At 43.1% G+C, this 19,517-nt stretch overlaps 1 protein-coding gene across 2 annotated transcripts in view; it reads right to left on the bottom strand.

Moving 5' to 3' along the window:
- WWC2 (WW and C2 domain containing 2) overlaps positions 1 to 19,517 on the bottom strand; it is a 145,750-nt gene that overhangs the window by 86,714 nt on the left and 39,519 nt on the right. Inside the window, exon 2 of one of the 2 annotated variants that reach the window (XM_045018988.1) lies at positions 14,398 to 14,507. The exons of the other annotated variant lie outside the window; for it this stretch is intronic. Within the exon in view, the coding sequence (XP_044874923.1) occupies positions 14,398 to 14,507 (110 nt within the window). The remainder of the gene's footprint in view (positions 1 to 14,397; positions 14,508 to 19,517) is intronic. 2 annotated transcript variants of the gene reach the window in all.

Raw genomic sequence — 19,517 nt, 5'->3', positions numbered from 1 at the left:
TCAGGATTAAGACACGTCGGCAAAGAATGGTAGGGAATCCAGCATAGCGTGGGCAGGATCTGTTCTACTGAAGAGAACTTTAATCCCCATAACTTAAAAAAAGCTTATCATTACCTTTTCATATCAACACTTTCTGCATCACCAGAGACCCATCTTTCAAGGTCCAGAACCAGCATGCTATATCTATATGTAGATATATCTCAAAGGTGTGGTTTTTCCACACCCCTGAGACATAGTTATACCAATGTAAATTCCTAGTGTAGACCAGGGATAAGTCTGGAATAGGCTTCCTAGGGAGGTAGAAATCCCCATCACTGGAGGTTTTTAAGAACGTTAGACAAACGCCTGCCAAGGATGATCTAAATTTACTTGGTCTTGCCTCAGGGCAGAGGGGCGGACCAGACGGCTTGTCAAGAACCCTTCCAGCCCTACATTTCTATGATGGCTAGCTGGTCACCATCATATTCATTTGTTTTTTGCAAAGAAAGTTATGAAGCCAATTTATGGCACAGAAAATATACCTCTACTCTGATATAACGTGACCCGATATAACATGAATTTGAATATAACACGGTAATGCAACGCTCCAGGGGGAGGGGGGGAAATTGGCTGCATGCTCTGGCCGATCAAAGCAAGTTTGATATAACGCGGTTTCACCTACAACACTGTAAAAATTTTTGGCTCCAGAGGACAGCGTTATATCGGGGTAGAGGTATACATAAAATAAATGTACTAATGGCACAACTAGACATGAACAAAAATTTATCCCTAGATGTACTTTATTTTTAATAGTTTTTTCTGGTTCTAAGAAGCATTCACATGACAGCAGACTTCTCAAGGAATATGTGGGGGAAGGGACAAAAAACATTGCTTAGATAAAAAGTACTTTTTAGTGTTAATTTAACTTATTTAATCATGACACAAACGCAGAATCCATAATACTGCAAAATATGTGCTGCAGAGACAAAGTCTGAATGTAGGATCATTGTATACCAACTAAAATTAACCGGACAATTTGTTTTTAGTTTCATTTGGCAAAGTCGCTTGCACATTGTAAAGTTAATAAATTTTTCTACGAAATCTTTATTAAAATCATTGTGCTTCAATTATAAGCTATTTCAGGTGGACAGTTTGTATATTTATTTATTTAATAACAAGAACAACCGGGGATCTTACTTTCTCCAATATTCAAGTTCTGTGAGATGCACCATACTTCTATAAAATTCTATAAAATGAAAAACCAACACTTATGGTTTCTACTTGGAGAATTACACAAACAGAAAGATGCCATGTTTTGCCCAAGAAAATTCCTGACCACTAGAATTATTATACCTTTTCTGAACAGTTTTGTTTTTTACTATAACTTTTAGTGCTAACGCCAAAGTGGGGACACTAGGATTCATGGCCAACAGCAGTCAAGGTTCAAAATACTTAATCTGGGATAAGAATTTGGCCAAATAACAATTCAGTGCCAATACACTAGGACTTTTTAAAATTATGTTAAACTGCTCTTGAAGAAAGTTGTAACCAGAAGGAAAACAGAAAATCTTCAGTACATCACATTACATGTGCATGGGAAACAAAATGCTTCATAGGACATGAGGTATTTCAATTTTTCATTAGTTCACTTCAGATATTTATGTTCTTGTTTGCTACAAAGTAACTCTGCCAAGTCTTGGTTTTAAAAAAAAAAGTCTTTAACAAAAGGAAATTACCTTATCTTCAGTAGATGATACTTATTTATTTTATAGAATATTAAAACCTTACAATCTACCAGAAGCACAGTGTAACAGTAGACAGGAGAGAGTTGGACATTTTTATTCCAGGAATAGCAATGCTATGGAAGTAATAAGTTTTCAGCATCTCCCCTCGTAGACTCAAGCAGAACTGTTGACTTGCTCCAGTGTGAACCACATACAGCTCTCCTTGGCCAGAGATATGGCAATTAGCCATGGAGGAGGGATGTGGTGGAAGCTGTGTAGGTAGAAGATGAGAGATTTCTAGGGCTCCCAGAAGAAAATACCAGAGAGATGGTAGATTGTTGCTTCAGGTGGACATGAGTACCAAGAGAAAAGTACAGACTCAGCTAATTATACAATTCACCTAGGAGAAAAAAATGTCACCTGAAGATTAAGACACTCCAGTAAATTACACAACCAGGGAGGCATGTTCATGTGGCTACAGAGTGGCTGGGTGGCCCGAACTGGGTCTCTTGCCCGATGACCCATGGCTCTTCTTGTCTGCTGCAGGGGAGTCATGCTTCCTTGATTTCTTTTTGGACACCCGTGATGGGGAACAGTGCCGGGCTGAGACTGATGCTGGAGGTGTACTGCGCACAGTGGCCGAGGTACTTGGCGAGTCTTGGTGAGACTGCTCGGAAGCCAGATGCAGAGCAGACTCTATGAGCCGAGCCCGCAAATGACTATCCCACTCCTTCTGAGTCCTGGGCTGAAAGTTTTTACAAATACAGCACTTGTTCTTCACTTGAGGCAGCTGCTATGGAGGTCACTCACAGGCATAGGCCTGTTACAGTCCACTCAGGGCTTAAACCCGGGAGAGCAGAGAATGCCCCATGTGGGGCGAAGTCTGCACTGGGACTCTAACTACACTTAACTACTATATACAAACTATTTACAAGGCCCTAAGGCTTTAAGTCAGTAGAGACAAAACCCCTAGCCCTTGCTATGCAAGCAAAGGTACTCCGACTAACCACCAGGGTGGTAAGAAGGAACTGAAAGAGCGCATAGTGCCAGCTGCGCCTGATATACCGACACATGAGCACAGCACTCAAAGGGATGCCACAGCTGACCCTATGGATACCACTAAGGCAAAAATTTCCAACGACCGCACATGTGCGCGTGTGCACACCTAGAATGGTATCTACATGAGCAAGCACTTGAAGTGGTGCCAACTATCGCAAGAGAAAACAACTTGGCCTTAATAGTATCTAGTAGTTGTAATACTCATTTATAAATTTTATCTTAATACTATTTATTTTGATGTATGAATTTTAAAAAGGGAGTACCCAATTCTATGATTAACATTTCCGGTAGATTTGTTTATCAGACAAAAATACATTAGTATCTTTTTTAAAAACAGTGCAAATATTTCTCAACTCAGCTAAGCTGACAAAATAAACATTACATGTAACTGAGATGGAAGCCTTAATGAATAGTAAAAAACAACCTCACACGTGCATTAGTTTCGGGTAGATCAGCAAGAGTAAAAACATGCTACTAGACAATATTGGACACTATAGTTTACATTCCAAAAGCTTAATGTAAGCAATATTGACATTGTGAAATACTGCACAATTCAAACTTGAGCCACAAAAGGAGATTCCCAACTACACTTTTGAGAAAGGATTCAAAAGAAATAGTGTCTCATTTCCATTTGATACATTTGCTCAATGGGTATCTGAAGAAGAAGATAAACAGAGTATGTTACGGAGGCAGTGGGTTTGACAAAACCCTGTGGCCCTTCAAGATCACAGAGTCATAACACATAATATGGTTTCAAAGTTATCTAAAATACAGAAGATGAAGTAGTGGAGTATATCCCTCAATGATAAAAATGTCACACACAAAAATAAATTCACATTCCACTAGTTTTATGGATGGGGAAGTTTATGATTTATAAGGACAGCATGGAGCATTAGATTGCAGAGAAAGTGTTCAGAGCATTTTTCCCTTTGTCCTCTTCATTCTCTACAGATAAAACAAGTCTCCTCTCCTCCAGCCATTTTCTTCAACTTCCCATAAACTTAAAATAATTCACTCACATCCCTTTTTCTCAGGAAGTTTATACTCAAAGATTTCTACTAGGAATCATGGAACAAAACTCTAACCATGTCACTGAGCTCATGGTGTACCAGTCCTCTCTCCGTGTCTGGTAACAGGGCTCTAGGGAACTTGAGTTCAGAGGCAAGCACTATAGACACTTCAAGCATGAGGCTTTACAGGATCCAGCCCTTGGTGGGGGTCTCAAAACAAGAACACATACTTCAAGCAACAGAGAATTCTTTCACTAGAACTACCAGAAATAAAAGATGTGAGAACCTGAAGACTCACTGTAGGATAGGTGTATTTTTTCCACTTTCCAAGATTCCTGCCTCTGTCCCCCAATACCCTTTCCCTGAAGTGTATGCCTTTCCTATGGCGTACCTGTACTGGACATCTGCCACAAGGAAGTGCCAGAAATTAGCTTGGCTGCCTCCTCCCCACGTGGACTCAGGTTCCCAGACATTTCCTAATGCTGTCCTTTAAATTATTTAAAAACATGGCAGCACCTAAGTTGAACAGGTGAACCCCATCCTCCAGAAACAACGCTGCTGTCCCATATACTATGCCAAGACGTGAAATTACCACCCCTCCTATGATCCCAAGGAATTTGGCCACCTCCCTGTTCACATACCTCCTTGCCTTTTCCACCCTGGTGTGGGAGAGGTCCCTCATGGCTCCTTGCCAGACTCTGCGCTGAAGCATGTCTGACCAAATAATGTTAACTCCTGGAAAAAGTTCAAGGATCAGCCCCAAGTCCCTCCTTGCTCTGAGCATTAGTTCCATCCTGTTAAGCATTCCCAAAGCATTTTTTCCAAGGTGCACCACAATTGTATCTGGGGACCACTGACAGCCTGCACAGCATACAGCATCGGTATTAGTTGATGAACCCAAGCCAATATGGTGGTAAGAGAAAAATTCCTTCCCAGCCCCCGTAAAAAGGGGGCAGCTAGTGTAATGTCCACAGCAGGTATTGACCAAACCTGGTAATTTACCACCTAAAAGGGGAGGATCTGGACCTGGAGCAGTGGGTGGGCCCAGGTCTCCTCCTCCCATCCGGGCTTAGTCAATAGGTTAATTAAGTGCCACACTGGTAAATAGTACAATGGGTCAATGATATGATATTCTTAACCTTTTTCCAGAGGGTATGGCTGGAGAGTCTTGCCCGCATGCTCGGGGTTCAGCTGACCGCCATATTTGGGGTCAGGAAGGAATTTTCCTCCAGGGTAGATTGGCTGTGGCCCTGGAGGTTTTTCGCCTTCCTCCGAAGCATGGGGCAGGGGTCGCTTGCTAAAGGAGTGGGGGGATCAGCTTATGTGGCCTGCATCTTGCAGGAGGTCAGACTAGATGATCATAATGGTCCCTTCTGATCTTGAATTCTATGATTCTATGATTCTATGATTCTAAGTGGATGCATTAGCACCAGGCTGGTGGAGAGAGAAAGCAAGGCTCCATACGGTAGGCAAACCAGTCACAGGCATAAGCTGGTGCCAGGGCCTGGAAAAATGTGACAAGAGCTGAGATCCTGTTGCCATGACATTGCAGGTTGAGTTACTGCTGTCAAGCAGTTTAGCCAAACCACCAGGGGCTGAAACTGTATGAAGGAGGCAGCAGGGGGATGGAATGATCAACTCCACTGAGTTTTACGTTCAGAGTGCAAGGGATCAGGAGTAGGGGCACCATCCCTGACTGTCTTCTTCCTCTCTATGACCCTTCTGCAATACTCTTTTTATTCTCTAATTCCCTATTGATGAATCGAGACTGAAAGCAACCCATGCGTTGCACGTTCCATGCTTCCAGAGTAGGAGGCAAAAGTGACTTAGATAGAAATACTTTTTGGCATGGAGAGGTGTAACAAATCTGTGTAGGGAATTATGAGAGAAGAGGAAGACATACAATTGATTGGAACTTACATTACACAATACTCTAAGCATGTACAATGGATTGCTTTCCATTCTACTTGTAAGTGATTAACTAACACAACTCTTCCTGGGCTCCACTTCTCTTGTGTTGTGAAGCTGTCCCAGGCTTGTGGTATTGCATATCACATCGATTATTTATGCAACAAATATTTGCTCTTCTCCGTGCTCAGGGTGGAAGGGATTTTTAAAATTGCTTTAAAATATTTGTTATTACTTTTCCAGATTTAAAAAAAAAAAAAAAGGAAGTAAGGCTTTTTTCCCCCCCTTAAAAAGAGGATTTCCTTTCTTTAATATAGTAATGCCCACTATTACAATCAACTACACACAAGCACTGAGATGATTAAGCACATATTCCAAAGCCAAAAGGTAGAAGAAAATATAGTAGATAATCTTTAGCTTTGCATATGGCATAGACGTGCCTAGCTACAATCACTTAATCACACACATGAATGTACAGGACAAGGTTATTTGTCAAAATCTAAACATTTTGGAGACTTTGATTTTGACAAAGTTTTTCCAGAAACAAGGCATGGTTCTTGGAGGGCTACTAGGGAGCCTAGGCTTTAAGGGTCCATGGCTCCAGGGGAGCTCTGGGGGTCAGGGACTCCAGGGTTTCCAGTGTGTATGGCAGCTCTCCAGGGGGACTGTCCCTCAGGGCCTGGGCTCCATCCCCTTTTGTGGAAAATTCTGAACTTTGTTTTAGTTCCAAATCGAAAAGAAACAAAAATTTCCATAGTATCAAAATCCCCCATGACATGGAATGCCTCTCTCCGCCCAACTCTAGTTTTTAGAGAATTAGGGAAGAGTTGTGGAAATTATAAATGGGGAAAGGAAGAAAATAAAAGGTGGATGAAATACTCTACATCTATTTGAAAGTAAAAGGCACTTGCGGGGAAAAACAGCTATCGAATTCTGAACACAGCAAATAACCTACATTATTCATGTAAGCAAAGATGCACTGAGAAAACATGGTGTCCTAATTTAAACCATCAAAAGCATGGAGACAGTGTAAAAAACTAAAGCTTCTATCTATAAACAGATTGGGGAAAGTGGGAGCAACATTAAGGACGGGACTACCACTGGGCCAAGATAATGGAGATTTGATCCTTGGGAGCAACACAGAATATATTCCTCAGCTTCTCCTAATCAAACTCCCCACTTCCCATCCCCCAATTCCTGCTCTCCCAAAATTTAACATACAAAGCTACTCCAACCTCCCTACCTTTCCCATAGCCCTGTCCCATCAAACGGTGCCCAGTCTGACACTGCTTGTTTTACAGTACCAGCCTGACTTCCTCTTGCAAACTCTCTCCCCCGTGCTGGCTCCTGACCCGGGGTCAGCAGGGGAAGTGGATTATTTAGGGAGTGCAGGATATGGAGTAAAGGGAAGTTCCAGGCAGAGTGAAAGCAAGGCAGAACTTGCTCGACTCCAGAGTCCTTTCCCAGCGGCCCCAGAAAACCCTAGGCAACTAGCCTGTTCCCTGGTGTTAATCATATACCTGGGAATTAACTGGTTTCCTAATCTAACACAAGTTTCAGGGGGTTTGAGCATTCAAACCAGACTAAATGATTTTTTGGTATTTTGGGGTGAAATTCATTTTATTCTACTCCTGGGGGTATGCTGCGCCAATGTGCAAGTGCAGAATTCATGTGTCCCACAGAATTTTATTTTTTTTCTGCAGAAAATATATTCTGCCCCACAAGTGCTGCAGTTCCGCCTTTCACCCACAAGAGCCACTGTGGTGCCAGAACAGCCAACACCATGAATTCAGCAGGCTGTTCTGGCACCACAGCGGCCTTTGGTGGGCAAAAGATGGAACTGCAGCACTTCTGGGGCATAATGTATATTTTGGATGGGGGGGGGGAATTCTGCGTGTGCGCAGTGGCACAGAATTCCCCAAAGGGTAGAAAGTTCATCACAGCACCTGGCCCGTGGAGCCAGGTTAGAACAGAGTGGGGCACATGGAGCTGCTGGGGGGTCACAGACAGGGGTTGAGAATGGCTAGTGGGGTGACAGCACTGAGTCAGAGGCTGAATGGGAGTGGGGTGCATGGCCAATGGGAACAGGCAAAGGGGGCTGCAGGGACAAATGGAGATGGGGTAGGAGGCTGCAGGGACCCACTGGGATGAGGGTTCCGGGAATGGGGGAGATGTGCCTGACTAGGATGACCACATTTCCCTATGCTGAATATAGAACACCTGGTAAAATTACTTGCATTCAAGCAAGTTCAACAGCAATCAATCAGAACTATGCAGTACAAATAAACATGAAGTTGACTGAGCCCCTGTTAAAAAGAAATACTATGTAGGTGGATTCTTCTTATTTACCTTCTTATCTTTAAGGCTTTAGGGTTCACATGGGGAGGAGTGATGCACACCTCTACCCCCACTACACAGGGAGAGGTGAGAGACACTCGCATACACCTCTCTCACACGGGGGGGGGGGGGATGACCGACCAACTGGACCCTCTCCGTCCAGTGCTCTCTGCCCTCCATGCCTGGCTGGACCCCCGGGATGGACCCACCTCTCCTAGTACCTGGCACTGCATCTTTCCGAGGCAACATGTGAAGGGGAGGATGCAGGGTCTCAGGCCCCCTTCCCATATTTCTGTCAGGGTTCACACCAGAATGTGGCCAGCATCAGTCTTTCAGCACTACGTGGGAGGGAAGGGATGGGAGCTGCTTCCAGCTGCAGGGAAGGAGGAGGGGGTTGGGGGGAAGGAATGACCTTCCCCCTGTCATTGTAGAGCTCATCTCTTCCCCTGCACCAACCTATGCGGCTGGAAGAAGCTTGTTCCTTCCTGCCCGCACAGTGTTGAAAGGCAGCTAATACCTCCAGGCTGCTGCTGATTAACGACATAACCCAGTCGCTTTCTGTTCCCAGCCTACAGAGCAGGCAGGAAGGGATTAAGCCCTAAGGATGCATTGTGCACCAGGGCCCAGGGAACCTGACTGCAGGGGCTTCAGCAAACCCAATCAGAGAGGTGGCTCAGCAGGGGAGGGTGGGGACAGAGCAGCCCTGTGCTCCCTGGGGGCAGGACCCAGGGTGAGGAGAGGGATGGGTGAAGAGGATGCTAAGCCCCTGCCCAGGGGACTGCTGTGGAACCTGCAGGGTCCGGGCAGAAACAGGCTGGAAATCACTTTCCCGCCCCGTCGCCACTCCAGAGTTAGCTGAGGGGCAGAGAGGCTTCCCCATGCCAGTGCTGTGTAGGGCTTTGGCACATGCAGGGCTCGACTCCTCCTGGCCAGCGTCCCAGGCTGGGGGGTCTTGGGCTTTCCCAGAGTGCAGGCCCAGCCAGAGGCAGTGGGGGAAGGAAGGAGCCTGCCGGCCAAGCTGTTAGTGAGCTGAGCACTCCGACCCTGGTTCCCTGCACAGCGCTGGGAGTATGTGTGTGGGGCGGGGGAGATCTGGAGGAGCAGCAGGGCTGGGAAGGGGCAAAGCAGGCAGAGGACAGCAAGAGGGGGAGCACATAAAGGGACAATGGGTGGGCAGCAGAGGCAACATGTAACCCTCCGCTGCCTGGTGCCTTCCCGCACACACCAGCGCTGGCCGGAAACAGGACAGGGGATGGAGCCCTGCTGCTCGCAGCGGGGGCTGCGCTGATGGACCAGCAGGGAGAGCGGCCAGCCCTGCACGCTGCATCTTCGCTCTGCCACCAGCCTTCTACACCCACACTCATCGGCGACCCCCGGACCTCCATTCACTGCTGGTGGGTGGGTGGCTGGTGAGCAGGGATCCAGCCAGAAGTAGGACCTGCCAGTACTGATGGGGGGACAAGGTGAGAGAGACAGAAAATACTGGACAATTTCCCCATTTTTAAGAAAAAAAGTCGGGACATCTGCAGGAGGGTTTAAGTACAGGACTGTCCCTTTAAAAACTGGACACCTGGTTACCCTGGACAAGGTGACCTGCACACCTTGTCCCCCCATCATACTGAATGGGAGAGGCTTGGGACCAGCCAGGGTCTGCATGGGGGAGGCTCCCCAACAATCCTACCCCTCCCTCCCCCCCAAAATAAACCCAATTCCATACTTTTCCACCCACGCTCAACAACCCTCCATGCTCCTTCCATCTCCCTCAGCTCCTCCATTACTCCTGACACTCACAAGCCTTTGCACTGCTTTTGACGGATATAGGAAATACAGTTCTGTTTTGTAAATTAAATGAATTACTCAAAGTTCTGTATTAATATGCCCAGTAAGGAATCTATTTGTCAAAAAATTACCAGAATCTTTTTTTTGGTCTGTTTTGTTACAGACATACTTGCTGACAGATATTTTGAAATGAATTACCAAAATAATGTAAACTGGCATGATTATATTGTGTTATTTTGACAAATAAAATATGCAGAATTTTGCAAATTTTAAAATATGTGCACAGAATTATTATTTTTTAAACACAGAATTTTTAATTTTTTGGTGCAGAATTCCCTCAGGAATAATTGACTTCTACTCAGTTCAGGGAATATGCTTGATACAGTCACTTCAGGAAGAAAGAAGGAAATGAAGACCCTTCTGTTAGGATACCTGAAAAATCACTTAATACCAAAATTTGAGGAGGTAGATGTAGGAAACAAGAGGCAAAATGACCCCACACATATCCATCACTGTTTATAGCAATGTCAGGGTCTAATTTGGGGTGTTAAAAGGACACACAAATTGGAAATCTTATTTCTACCTGAGTTTATTATACTTATTACAATTGTACATAACATCTGAGGCCTGGTCTGAAAATAACTCAAAAGTTAAGTTGGCATAGCTACAACAGTCAGGGGTGTGCAAAAAAACACAACACACTCACAAGAAAGAAAGACACAGTATGACATATTCCCAACCTGATCTCACCCATTTCAATAATAATTTTTATTAAAATTTAAAAAAACCACACACTTTGGTGAAAATTGTTGCTATCTAGAAGTATGGAGCATTGGTGGGCAGCCCGCAGGTTGCCCACCACTGGTATGGAATATTTCCTGCTTCCCAATACTTCCTAGCAAGTAGATGTGTGGAGCAGGGCAGACAAAAGTCTAAGCCAGGGTGGCCAACCTGTGACTCTTCAGAAGTTACTATGCGGCTCCTTGTACAGGGACCAACTCCGGGGCTGGAGCTACAGGCGCCAACTTTCCAATGTGCCTGGGGGGGGGGAGGGGCTCACTGCTCAACCCCTGGCTCTGCCACAGGCCCTGCCCCCACTCCACCCCATCCTACCCCCTCCCCTGAGCCTGCCATGCCCTCGTTCCTCCCCCGCCCTGATCCCCAGAGCCTCCTGCACACCATGAAACAGCTGATCATGAGGTGTGGGGAGGGAGCGGGAGGCGCTGATCAGCGGAGCTGCCAGTTGGTGGGAGGCATTGGGAGCAGGGTCGGGGAGCTGATGTGGGGCTGCTGACATATTACTGTGACTCTTTGGCAATGTACATTAGTAAATTCTGGCTCCTTCTCAGGCTCAGGTTGGCCACTCCTGGTCTAAGCCATCGATTTTTGTAGCATTTAAACTGTTCTTTTGAAAATCCCATGACTTTTTTTTAAATAAGTGTTCAACACTGACCTAGCACCATTTCCATTGAAATCAGCGGGAGTTTTACCATTGACATCGCTGGGAGCAGACTGAGGCCAACGCTGAGCTCTTTTGAAAATCCCACTGTAAATTTCCCATCCTTTATAGCTGTTAAGGAAACCATCATTACTTGAACTAGTATAATACTGTCTTCTGGTTTGGCAAACACACCATCCCATTGTCTAGACAGGTGCTCGCTATCTTGTTGCTGCTTGTTACTACTGTTACTCAGAACCCTGGGGCCAGCTGAGAAACAGACAAGAATCATGTTTAATTAATTTATTTGGGGGAAAAGCTGTGAGCAGGTAGAATAGCGGGATGATGCAAGGAAAAACAAAAAACACAAAGGGTGGATGGGTAGTAGAACAGTGGACAACTCCCTCCTGCCTGCAGAATAAAGGAAGCTAGAGGGGGCAGTATGGGAGAGATTGCACCGTCTCTCAGCTGCTGGTGGAGTCACATTTAAAAGACACCTCCTACTCAGAGGCCAATACTTAAAGCGGAGCTTCAAAACAAACTCCACAGCCAGCAGCTTGGTAGGAATCCCTGTGACTTTGCCCATTCCCTGTGGAATCTTACCAAGGCATTGCCCCATGGTATTGTCACTGGTGGGTCCTTATCCCCATTTATCACACCTATTAGCCAGAGACCAATTGTACTCTCAACTAGCCAGTGTCTGATTTCTTCTCTCTCCCCCCCATTCATAAAAAGCATTTCTTTTATCGTATGACACTTGGAGAATGACACAGACAAAATCCATGATTAGTACGGATGAAAGAATAGAAGATAAACTAGAACAACAAGTCTAAGACAGACTCAAGAATTCCACTCTAGGCAGTACAGCCCAACCATCTGTCGATGATGCAGCAAACAGGAGCAAACAATGGTGGTACTTTTTGCAATTAACCACCCTATACCGTTGTTTATTTCAAAAGCATCAGAGTAACACATTCATTCCAGTCAGGTGAATTAAAGCTATAATCTCAACGTTTGCAAATGACCTGCCTCTGACCCTTATCAGAGGCTGCTTACCTCCCAGCGACTCAGACAAAGAGAGCTCTCTTCAGAACACCACCTCATACATGCCACATAGTTAACATCTACTGCTCTCCAACATACCATAAAGTTGATAAATTTCACTGAAATTGCAACAAGGTAACTTAGATTAATACAACAGAGCTGTACATGTCAGATCTCTCACTCCCAAACAATGGGTAAAAAAAAACAACCAAAAAAAAACAGTTTAACTAAACAAAAACCCAACACACCTATCTGCATTCCATTACCATCCATCAAATACACTTACAAAAAAGGGAAGTTAGCTAAAAATACTTCTATTCTGTTGCAGTCACAGGAAAGTATAAACATGTACACAGCTGAGGAACACACAATACTTCTATAACCTGTTATAATTGGCAAGTGGGAATATTCATGTCTCGGTAATTCTAACCGTGGCAATTTTAAAGCAAAACCATGCACCTCTAAGTTCCCATGGAAGTGCAAAGTAGCACTTATAAACAACATGGCCTCTGTCCATGTACAGAAACAGATTATAAAAAGAAAACATAACTTTTTTTTTTAAAGGTGAAGTTTTTTAAATAGTGACTAGTGATTCTGAATGCCTCAATTGTTAATTGGTGTCCAACTTGAAACATCTTAAAGGGGCATGATTTTCAGAGTGGTGGTATTCAAGCTTTTTGAAAATTAGGCATCCAGAAATCTAAATCACTCAAAATCTCACTAGTCATTTTTGAAAATCCAAGTTTATAAGCATGTCAGCATGCACACTGAAATTCCTGACACGCACCACAAGTTGTGCACTGGGCTGTATAATAGGATTTTTAGTAGTAATATTGTGCATTCCCTCAAAGTATATTTAATTTGGATTCAGTGGCACTGTTTTTTTAAAAATCATTAACAATTCCATATTCTGATTTTTTTTAATTACATTAACAACCAAAGCCAAAAGTCTTATAGAGAGAGAAATGAATGAGAAAAAGACAAATTTGCTCCAACAGTGTTGCTCTAGTTTTAGAAATGTATTTTTTTCCTTCCTTGCTTCTGAAGAGCAGATTTGGTAAAATACTTCCCTACTTTTATAGAAATATATTTATTTAGAAATATTTAAACCATAATAAAAGACAAGTGAGAAATCTCTGCTCTCTTTTACTTGGTTACACAAGAGACTTTTAAAATGGCACAATATGCACATTTTAGATGCTAAGGAGCCTTTTTGTGAAAATGCTGAAGGCATCATTCAGTATTGAACAGCTAGGAATGGAAAAGCACAGAAGACAAAAATACTTATGGGAAAATATTTACCTATACAAATCTAATATACATTAGATTCCTAAATTTTCAAAAAGTTGTTTAGGATCTAGACACAACCCAATGCAACTCTGAAAATGTAAAGGGTAGGGGTAACTGTCCTATTATACCAACATAGGTCCCTACTGTAAGCGTATTGCATGCAGCCAGTGGAGTCACACGAAGGATGAATTACTTCCAATGGCTTATTTTTTTTCCAAATTACTGTAGATGAAATAATCTGCAGCACAGAATCTATTATAAAAGAATGTTGTTCTTAAAACTACAGTATGTTTGCCAGTCCTGGTTTGGAAATTACACTGAGTAAGCACTTCTACCCAACACCAGCTAATCTTCACTGGTTCAATTTGCCATTAGATTGAAGCTGATGTTTCATTCCTCTTCTAAGATTTCCTCTCTTACTGTGAATTACTGAATGTTCAAAAGACTCAAAATGTCCTACATTATGCCTCCAATTGGCAATTATTTGAGTCCAACAGCAGATGCTTATTTAAGAATACTAAGCCTTCTCTACTTACTGTACACATCTGAGCAGTATACTTCTTCCACAGCAGTTCTTAGAAGACTGAGCCTTTTTATTAGTTCTGAGCCAGTATCATTCTCAGAAAAAATACATACTAACAGGAAAGCGTGTTTGCGTTTTTGGGGTGAGGGAGGGACTTGTTTTTTTAAGCAAGGCACTGAACAGGCTTTCTATGAGTTACAGGTCTGAAAAAAATCCTTCCTCACTCCTACTCCTCCTTTAGGAGAAGAAAGTCTAATGCAGCTAAGCCTTCTCATATGATCAATAAAACAGATCAAAAACACTTACTGTTTATGTGATCGATATAGTAGACACCAATCTGAGGATCATATGCAGCTTCCCATCCCCATGGTAGTTCATCACCAACACAATCCGCAAATGACAAAGGCTTTGTTAACCTAAAAACAAATTAGAGTAATGCAATTAAAGCAATGGGCTTTTTCTTGAAAAATTCTGGACCTTACCCTATTGTTCATAATTAGAAGCTAAGGATTGCTATAGAGGGCTAGCAGGAGGAAAGGAGAAGAAAAGTTGCCAAATGACACGGAAAAATAACCTCAAGTTCTTGAATGAGTTTCCAAGAATATCCTTCTGACTATATTAACTCAAAGCTAGATAAATGATCCCCAAAATTTGCCTAGCCTAGGCACTCTTGATTGAGAAATCTACTGTAATGTTATCCTCAAACTCTTCAGTAATTAAACAGCAGCAGCAGCCAACAGCTTGAAAAATCTACTCTCCTACTTAACTCTTGTAAGTGGGAAGACCTACGCTTTCAACCTTGATTTCCAAAGTACCAGTCCTCTGCTTTAATCATAAAATCATTCTTCCTCCCCAGTGTCCACACAGAAAATTTAGAGAGCAGAAAATAACTTCACATGGTGTACCATACAGGTAATCCTGTTCTGATGGACATATATCCTTGGAAGCATGAGTGGCAACATGAAGTAAGACTACTAAATCTTAGAAGAAATGTCTAAATCATAAGAGTGAGTGTGTGTGCATGCAGCCCACAAAATTAAAATTTCTCGGAAGCTCACAATGCATGCTACAGTGATGAGGGCCATAAGTACACCAATATAAGGCTTCTTACTGAAGAATACTGAAGTCAGTATATTGTGTATCAGCAGTCAGAGCAAGGTGACTTTACCAGCCTATCAAAAATAAAAAAAAAAGGGGGGGGCATGTATTCACAAATGGGATTTTACTGAAACAATTCACATACCCTTTCCCCATCTCAGAGAGGAAATAAGACTTATCTACAGTCATAGGGGCCTGATCCAGTAGCCATTGACTTCAGTGCAAGTCTGATCAAGCCCAAATAGAGTCTACACCAGTATTGTTGTTTTTAAAAATTCTTTATTAGTGACAGGTGTAGCTGCACTGGTGCTAGCAGCTGCTTAAATGCTAGCATAGGCAGGACACAAACATTTTTACCACCAGAAATCCTAGGGTTTCATGTCACAGTGGTAAGAACAAACATGTGTCCTGAATGCATTAGCCCTTTCATTGGTTAGCGCATCAGTGAAGCTGCATCCACTGCTAACAGGTAAAAATTGTTAGCGTAGACATGACCAGAATGTGAAAAATGTTCTTCTCAAGATGCAGCAGCCTTGAATCTCCTAATTAGACCCACAGGCCAAGGCCTGAGGAACTCTGTAGGATGCCATCACACCATCAAAGCTCCAGTAGGATTACATTTTTAAAGTCTACATCTTCCTCACTCATCATTGACTTCCTTTCCTCTCTGTGCATTGCTTAAATCAGGGGTAGGCAACCTTTCCGAAGTGGTGTGCCGAGTCTTGTTTATTGTCACCTCATACCATAGGAGCCTATAAAGTGCTAGACAGAAGGTGCCAAATACTCAAATACAGAGTCTTTTCTTTTGTGAACTCACTGCCTGAAACAGGAAGTAGGCCAATTCAAAGTAAGCTTTCAGTTATTGTACCAGGCAAAAGGATGGTATTAAAAGAAGGGCAAGAAAAGTTCTATAGGATTCATTAGTACTCTATCTTGAGCTGGATCTTCATGTGCTTGAATCACTTATCTAGTTCTCAAAAGTCACAGTTGGAGTAAATTTGGCAGCACTATGACCACTACTTCTAGCTCTCTGCTAGACTCACTTCCAAAAAAGAGATTCAATGAGTTCATTTGATCCATATTTGTCAGAGTGTGTTTGCTTCTGACATCATGCAATAAAAGGCGCAACACACAGGAGGGCTGGGAGAGAGAGAACGTAATTTCCATGATATAGGTCACAGTTAGAAAAGATGATACTCCTGTCACACTGACTTGCGGTTACTGATACCAGTGTAAGCCAATCATCTAAGCTACTCTGCAAAAATCTCACCTGTTCAGACCATCTGAACCTGTTTGCAATAACCTTGCCTATTAGAATGGCGGTCAATTCTCTTTTGTAATTTTTAAAAAAGAGATGGCACAATATTTATCACCTGCCTAGCCCTAGAAAATGACAGAATTTGCATTCCCACACCAAACTATTCATTCGCTCTCTCCTTCACCCACCCAGTTCTGTAAATCAGCTGGTCCTTGGTATTATTTCCTTGTCCAAAAAAAGCAGTTGTTATCCTTGCTTTTCCTGACAATAACTGGCCAGCAACTACAATGTCTAAACGTTGTGAACCTTTTGCACACCTGTAGGCAGTGCTTTAAAAAGGAATCTCTGAAAGCCCTGGCACTGGTACCCACCTCATTGTATGCAAAGATAGATTGCATAGGTACCCACTGCAAACAACTGAGAAAAGATAGGGATACCCTTTTAGAAGGGTCACTTGGTGGGCAGGAACTCCACAATCAGAGAAGAACAAGCCAAGAATGGCTTGTTGGTGAACCCTGTCCTATCCCAGTAGTGGCTCTAGATGTGGCAGGATAGGTGCCTATGTGTTTATCTTGGTCCTAAGACCAGCATTATTAGATTTGCAAGGTCATTTTGCAGTGCACACTGAACCACTGCCCTAATGTGGTACTCATTTCACATAGGAAAAAATTTTTTTTTTGTTTGGCTGGCTTTTTTGTTTTTTTAAAAAATAAAGCGTGCCAGTTATTTTAGCTATGCCAAAGTAAAGTTACTGAGTAGTTCAAATGAAATGTCACTCAAATTTTTAAAAATGTGAAAATCCTCAGTTATATCCAGTTATGTTGCTGGTGCCCAGAATCACTGGTAATCTTAAATATATTGTTAATTAGAGCTGCTCATGTAAATGCACATACAATATAAATAATCCGATCCAGCTTTGAGGCTCAGGTGCCACAATTTGGAAACATACTCAGATGACTATAGTCTTGATGTTCATGCACAGGAGATGACACTACAATATTTGTGGTGCTAAGTGTTCTTTCTGAAAACTGAACTGGACCCTCATATTGGAAGTCTATTGTAGATCGGATATAAATAGTTAAAGGAGGGATGCATGTTTAAAAAGGAAGCAGGTTTATTAGTTCTATCAATAAACACCTCCCGGCTACATTTTATACAGTTTTGTTTTCTTTACAAGGTTTGGAGCATATCCTATTGGTAGAAGCTCAAACTAAATTGTTAGAAACTTTTAACAAATAAACTGAAACTCAGGCTAACTGGACCCTGCTGAGTCCAAGTTGGGAAGTTTTCTAAAATTCTGACATGGTCCTGGATTATTCCTGCTCTTGTAATAGCTTTGTATGATAAAGCCTTTTTAATACCAAAGGTGCTTATGCGAGTCAATGGGTTTGAAGGAAATATATTTCAGGTTTTTTCGTGAAGTGCAATGAAGAAATATACAGACTATTGCCCATATTAAGGGACAAAAGAATAGCGCCCTCATTATTGTAACTGCAGTAGAACCCGGTGTTGTTGAACAAGGCAAGCACACAAAGGTTCTTAAGACTTAATGAAACCAAATCTCAGTGGTTTTCAGTGATGTCTCCCTGCATCAGTATTAAAAATAGCTTAAGTGCTAGTGTAAAAAGGACAAACCAATGTGTCTTCTAATTTTTTACATCCATGTGCAGAATGAATTTTGTTATGTGCACCAATATGGAGGTGATGTTTGGTGGGGGTGGGGCCGAGAGGTTTGGAGTGTGGGAGTGGGCTCAGGGCTGGAGCAGTGTGTTGGGATGCAGCTGGGGATGAGGGATTTGGGGTGCAGGAGGGGGCTCAGGGCTAGGACAGAGGGTTGGGGCCGGGGATGAGGGGTGTCGGAGGGGGCTCAGGGCTGGGGCAGAGGGTTGGAGTGCAAGGGGGGTGAGGGCTGCAGCTGAGGGTGCAGGCTCTGGGGTGGGGCTGGGGATAAGAGGTTTGGGGTGCAGGCTGTCCCAGGGCTGGGAGAGAGGCGCCTCTCCCCACCTGCGTGGCCGCACAACTTAAAAGGGAAGTTCAGACTATGTTCAATCCCATTTTAGAAAATGTAGCCGTGTTAGTCTGGTTCTGTAGAAGCAGCAAAGAATCCTGTGGCACCTTATAGACTAACAGACGTTTTGCAGCATGAGCTTTCGTGGGTGAATACCCACTTCTTCAGATGCAAGTGACTTGCATCTGAAGAAGTGGGTATTCACCCACGAAAGCTCATGCTGCAAAACGTCTGTTAGTCTATAAGGTGCCACAGGATTCTTTGCTGCTTTTTCCTTTAAAAAAGTTGTAAACACAGCTCTGAGCCACCTAGTACTGTTGTCACCATAAACTAAAAAAAGTATCAGGGAGCAGAAGCCAGCAAAGCAAGAGATGACTAGTTTCATTCTATTTAATGGATATATTTTCTAAACTAGGTTTAAAAACAAGCAGCAAGGTTTAGGGAAGGAGCATTTACAGTCTTGGGACAGGATATGTGATGGGATTTTGAAATGGGAGAATTTATCTGCTCTGTTAGCTTTTTATTCAACATAAGTGCCTGGGGGGATGGATAGCTCAGTGGTTTGAGCATTGGCCTGCTAAACCCAGGGTTGTGAGTTCAATCCTTGAGGGGGCCACTTAGGGATCTAGGGCAAAAATTGGTCCTGCTAGTGAAGGCGGGGGGCTGGACTTGATGACTTTTCAAGGTCCCTTCCAGTTCTAGGAGATTGGTATATCTCCAGTTATTATTATTATTTCTCAGCAATTTAGGCCCCAACTCGGTACTACGCTGAATGGGGTGGTTTGCTGAATTGGGGTCTTTAGTTCTCATCTACAGAAGCCTGTTCAGACACTGGCATTGCCATGTGAAATGGCAGTATCGCTGTATTATTGCTTAATGCTGACCTACATAGAACTGTACGCATTGTACCAGATTGCGCACATTCCTGAGCAGTCATAACTGGCAACAGAACTGTCTCTCATTGGAGAGTGGTTTATTCAAAATTTCAATTTCTGTCTACAGTAGAAAATTATGTCCCATTCCTCCAAATGTTTTTCAATAACTGATCCGCTTGAGTCAGTT

The sequence above is a fragment of the Mauremys mutica genome, chromosome 5 (genome assembly GCF_020497125.1).
Source record: "Mauremys mutica isolate MM-2020 ecotype Southern chromosome 5, ASM2049712v1, whole genome shotgun sequence".
Classification (NCBI taxonomy): Eukaryota; Metazoa; Chordata; order Testudines; family Geoemydidae; genus Mauremys; species Mauremys mutica.
The sequence above is the reverse complement of the archived record's forward strand: the minus strand, read 5'-3'. Positions and strand labels throughout refer to the sequence as shown.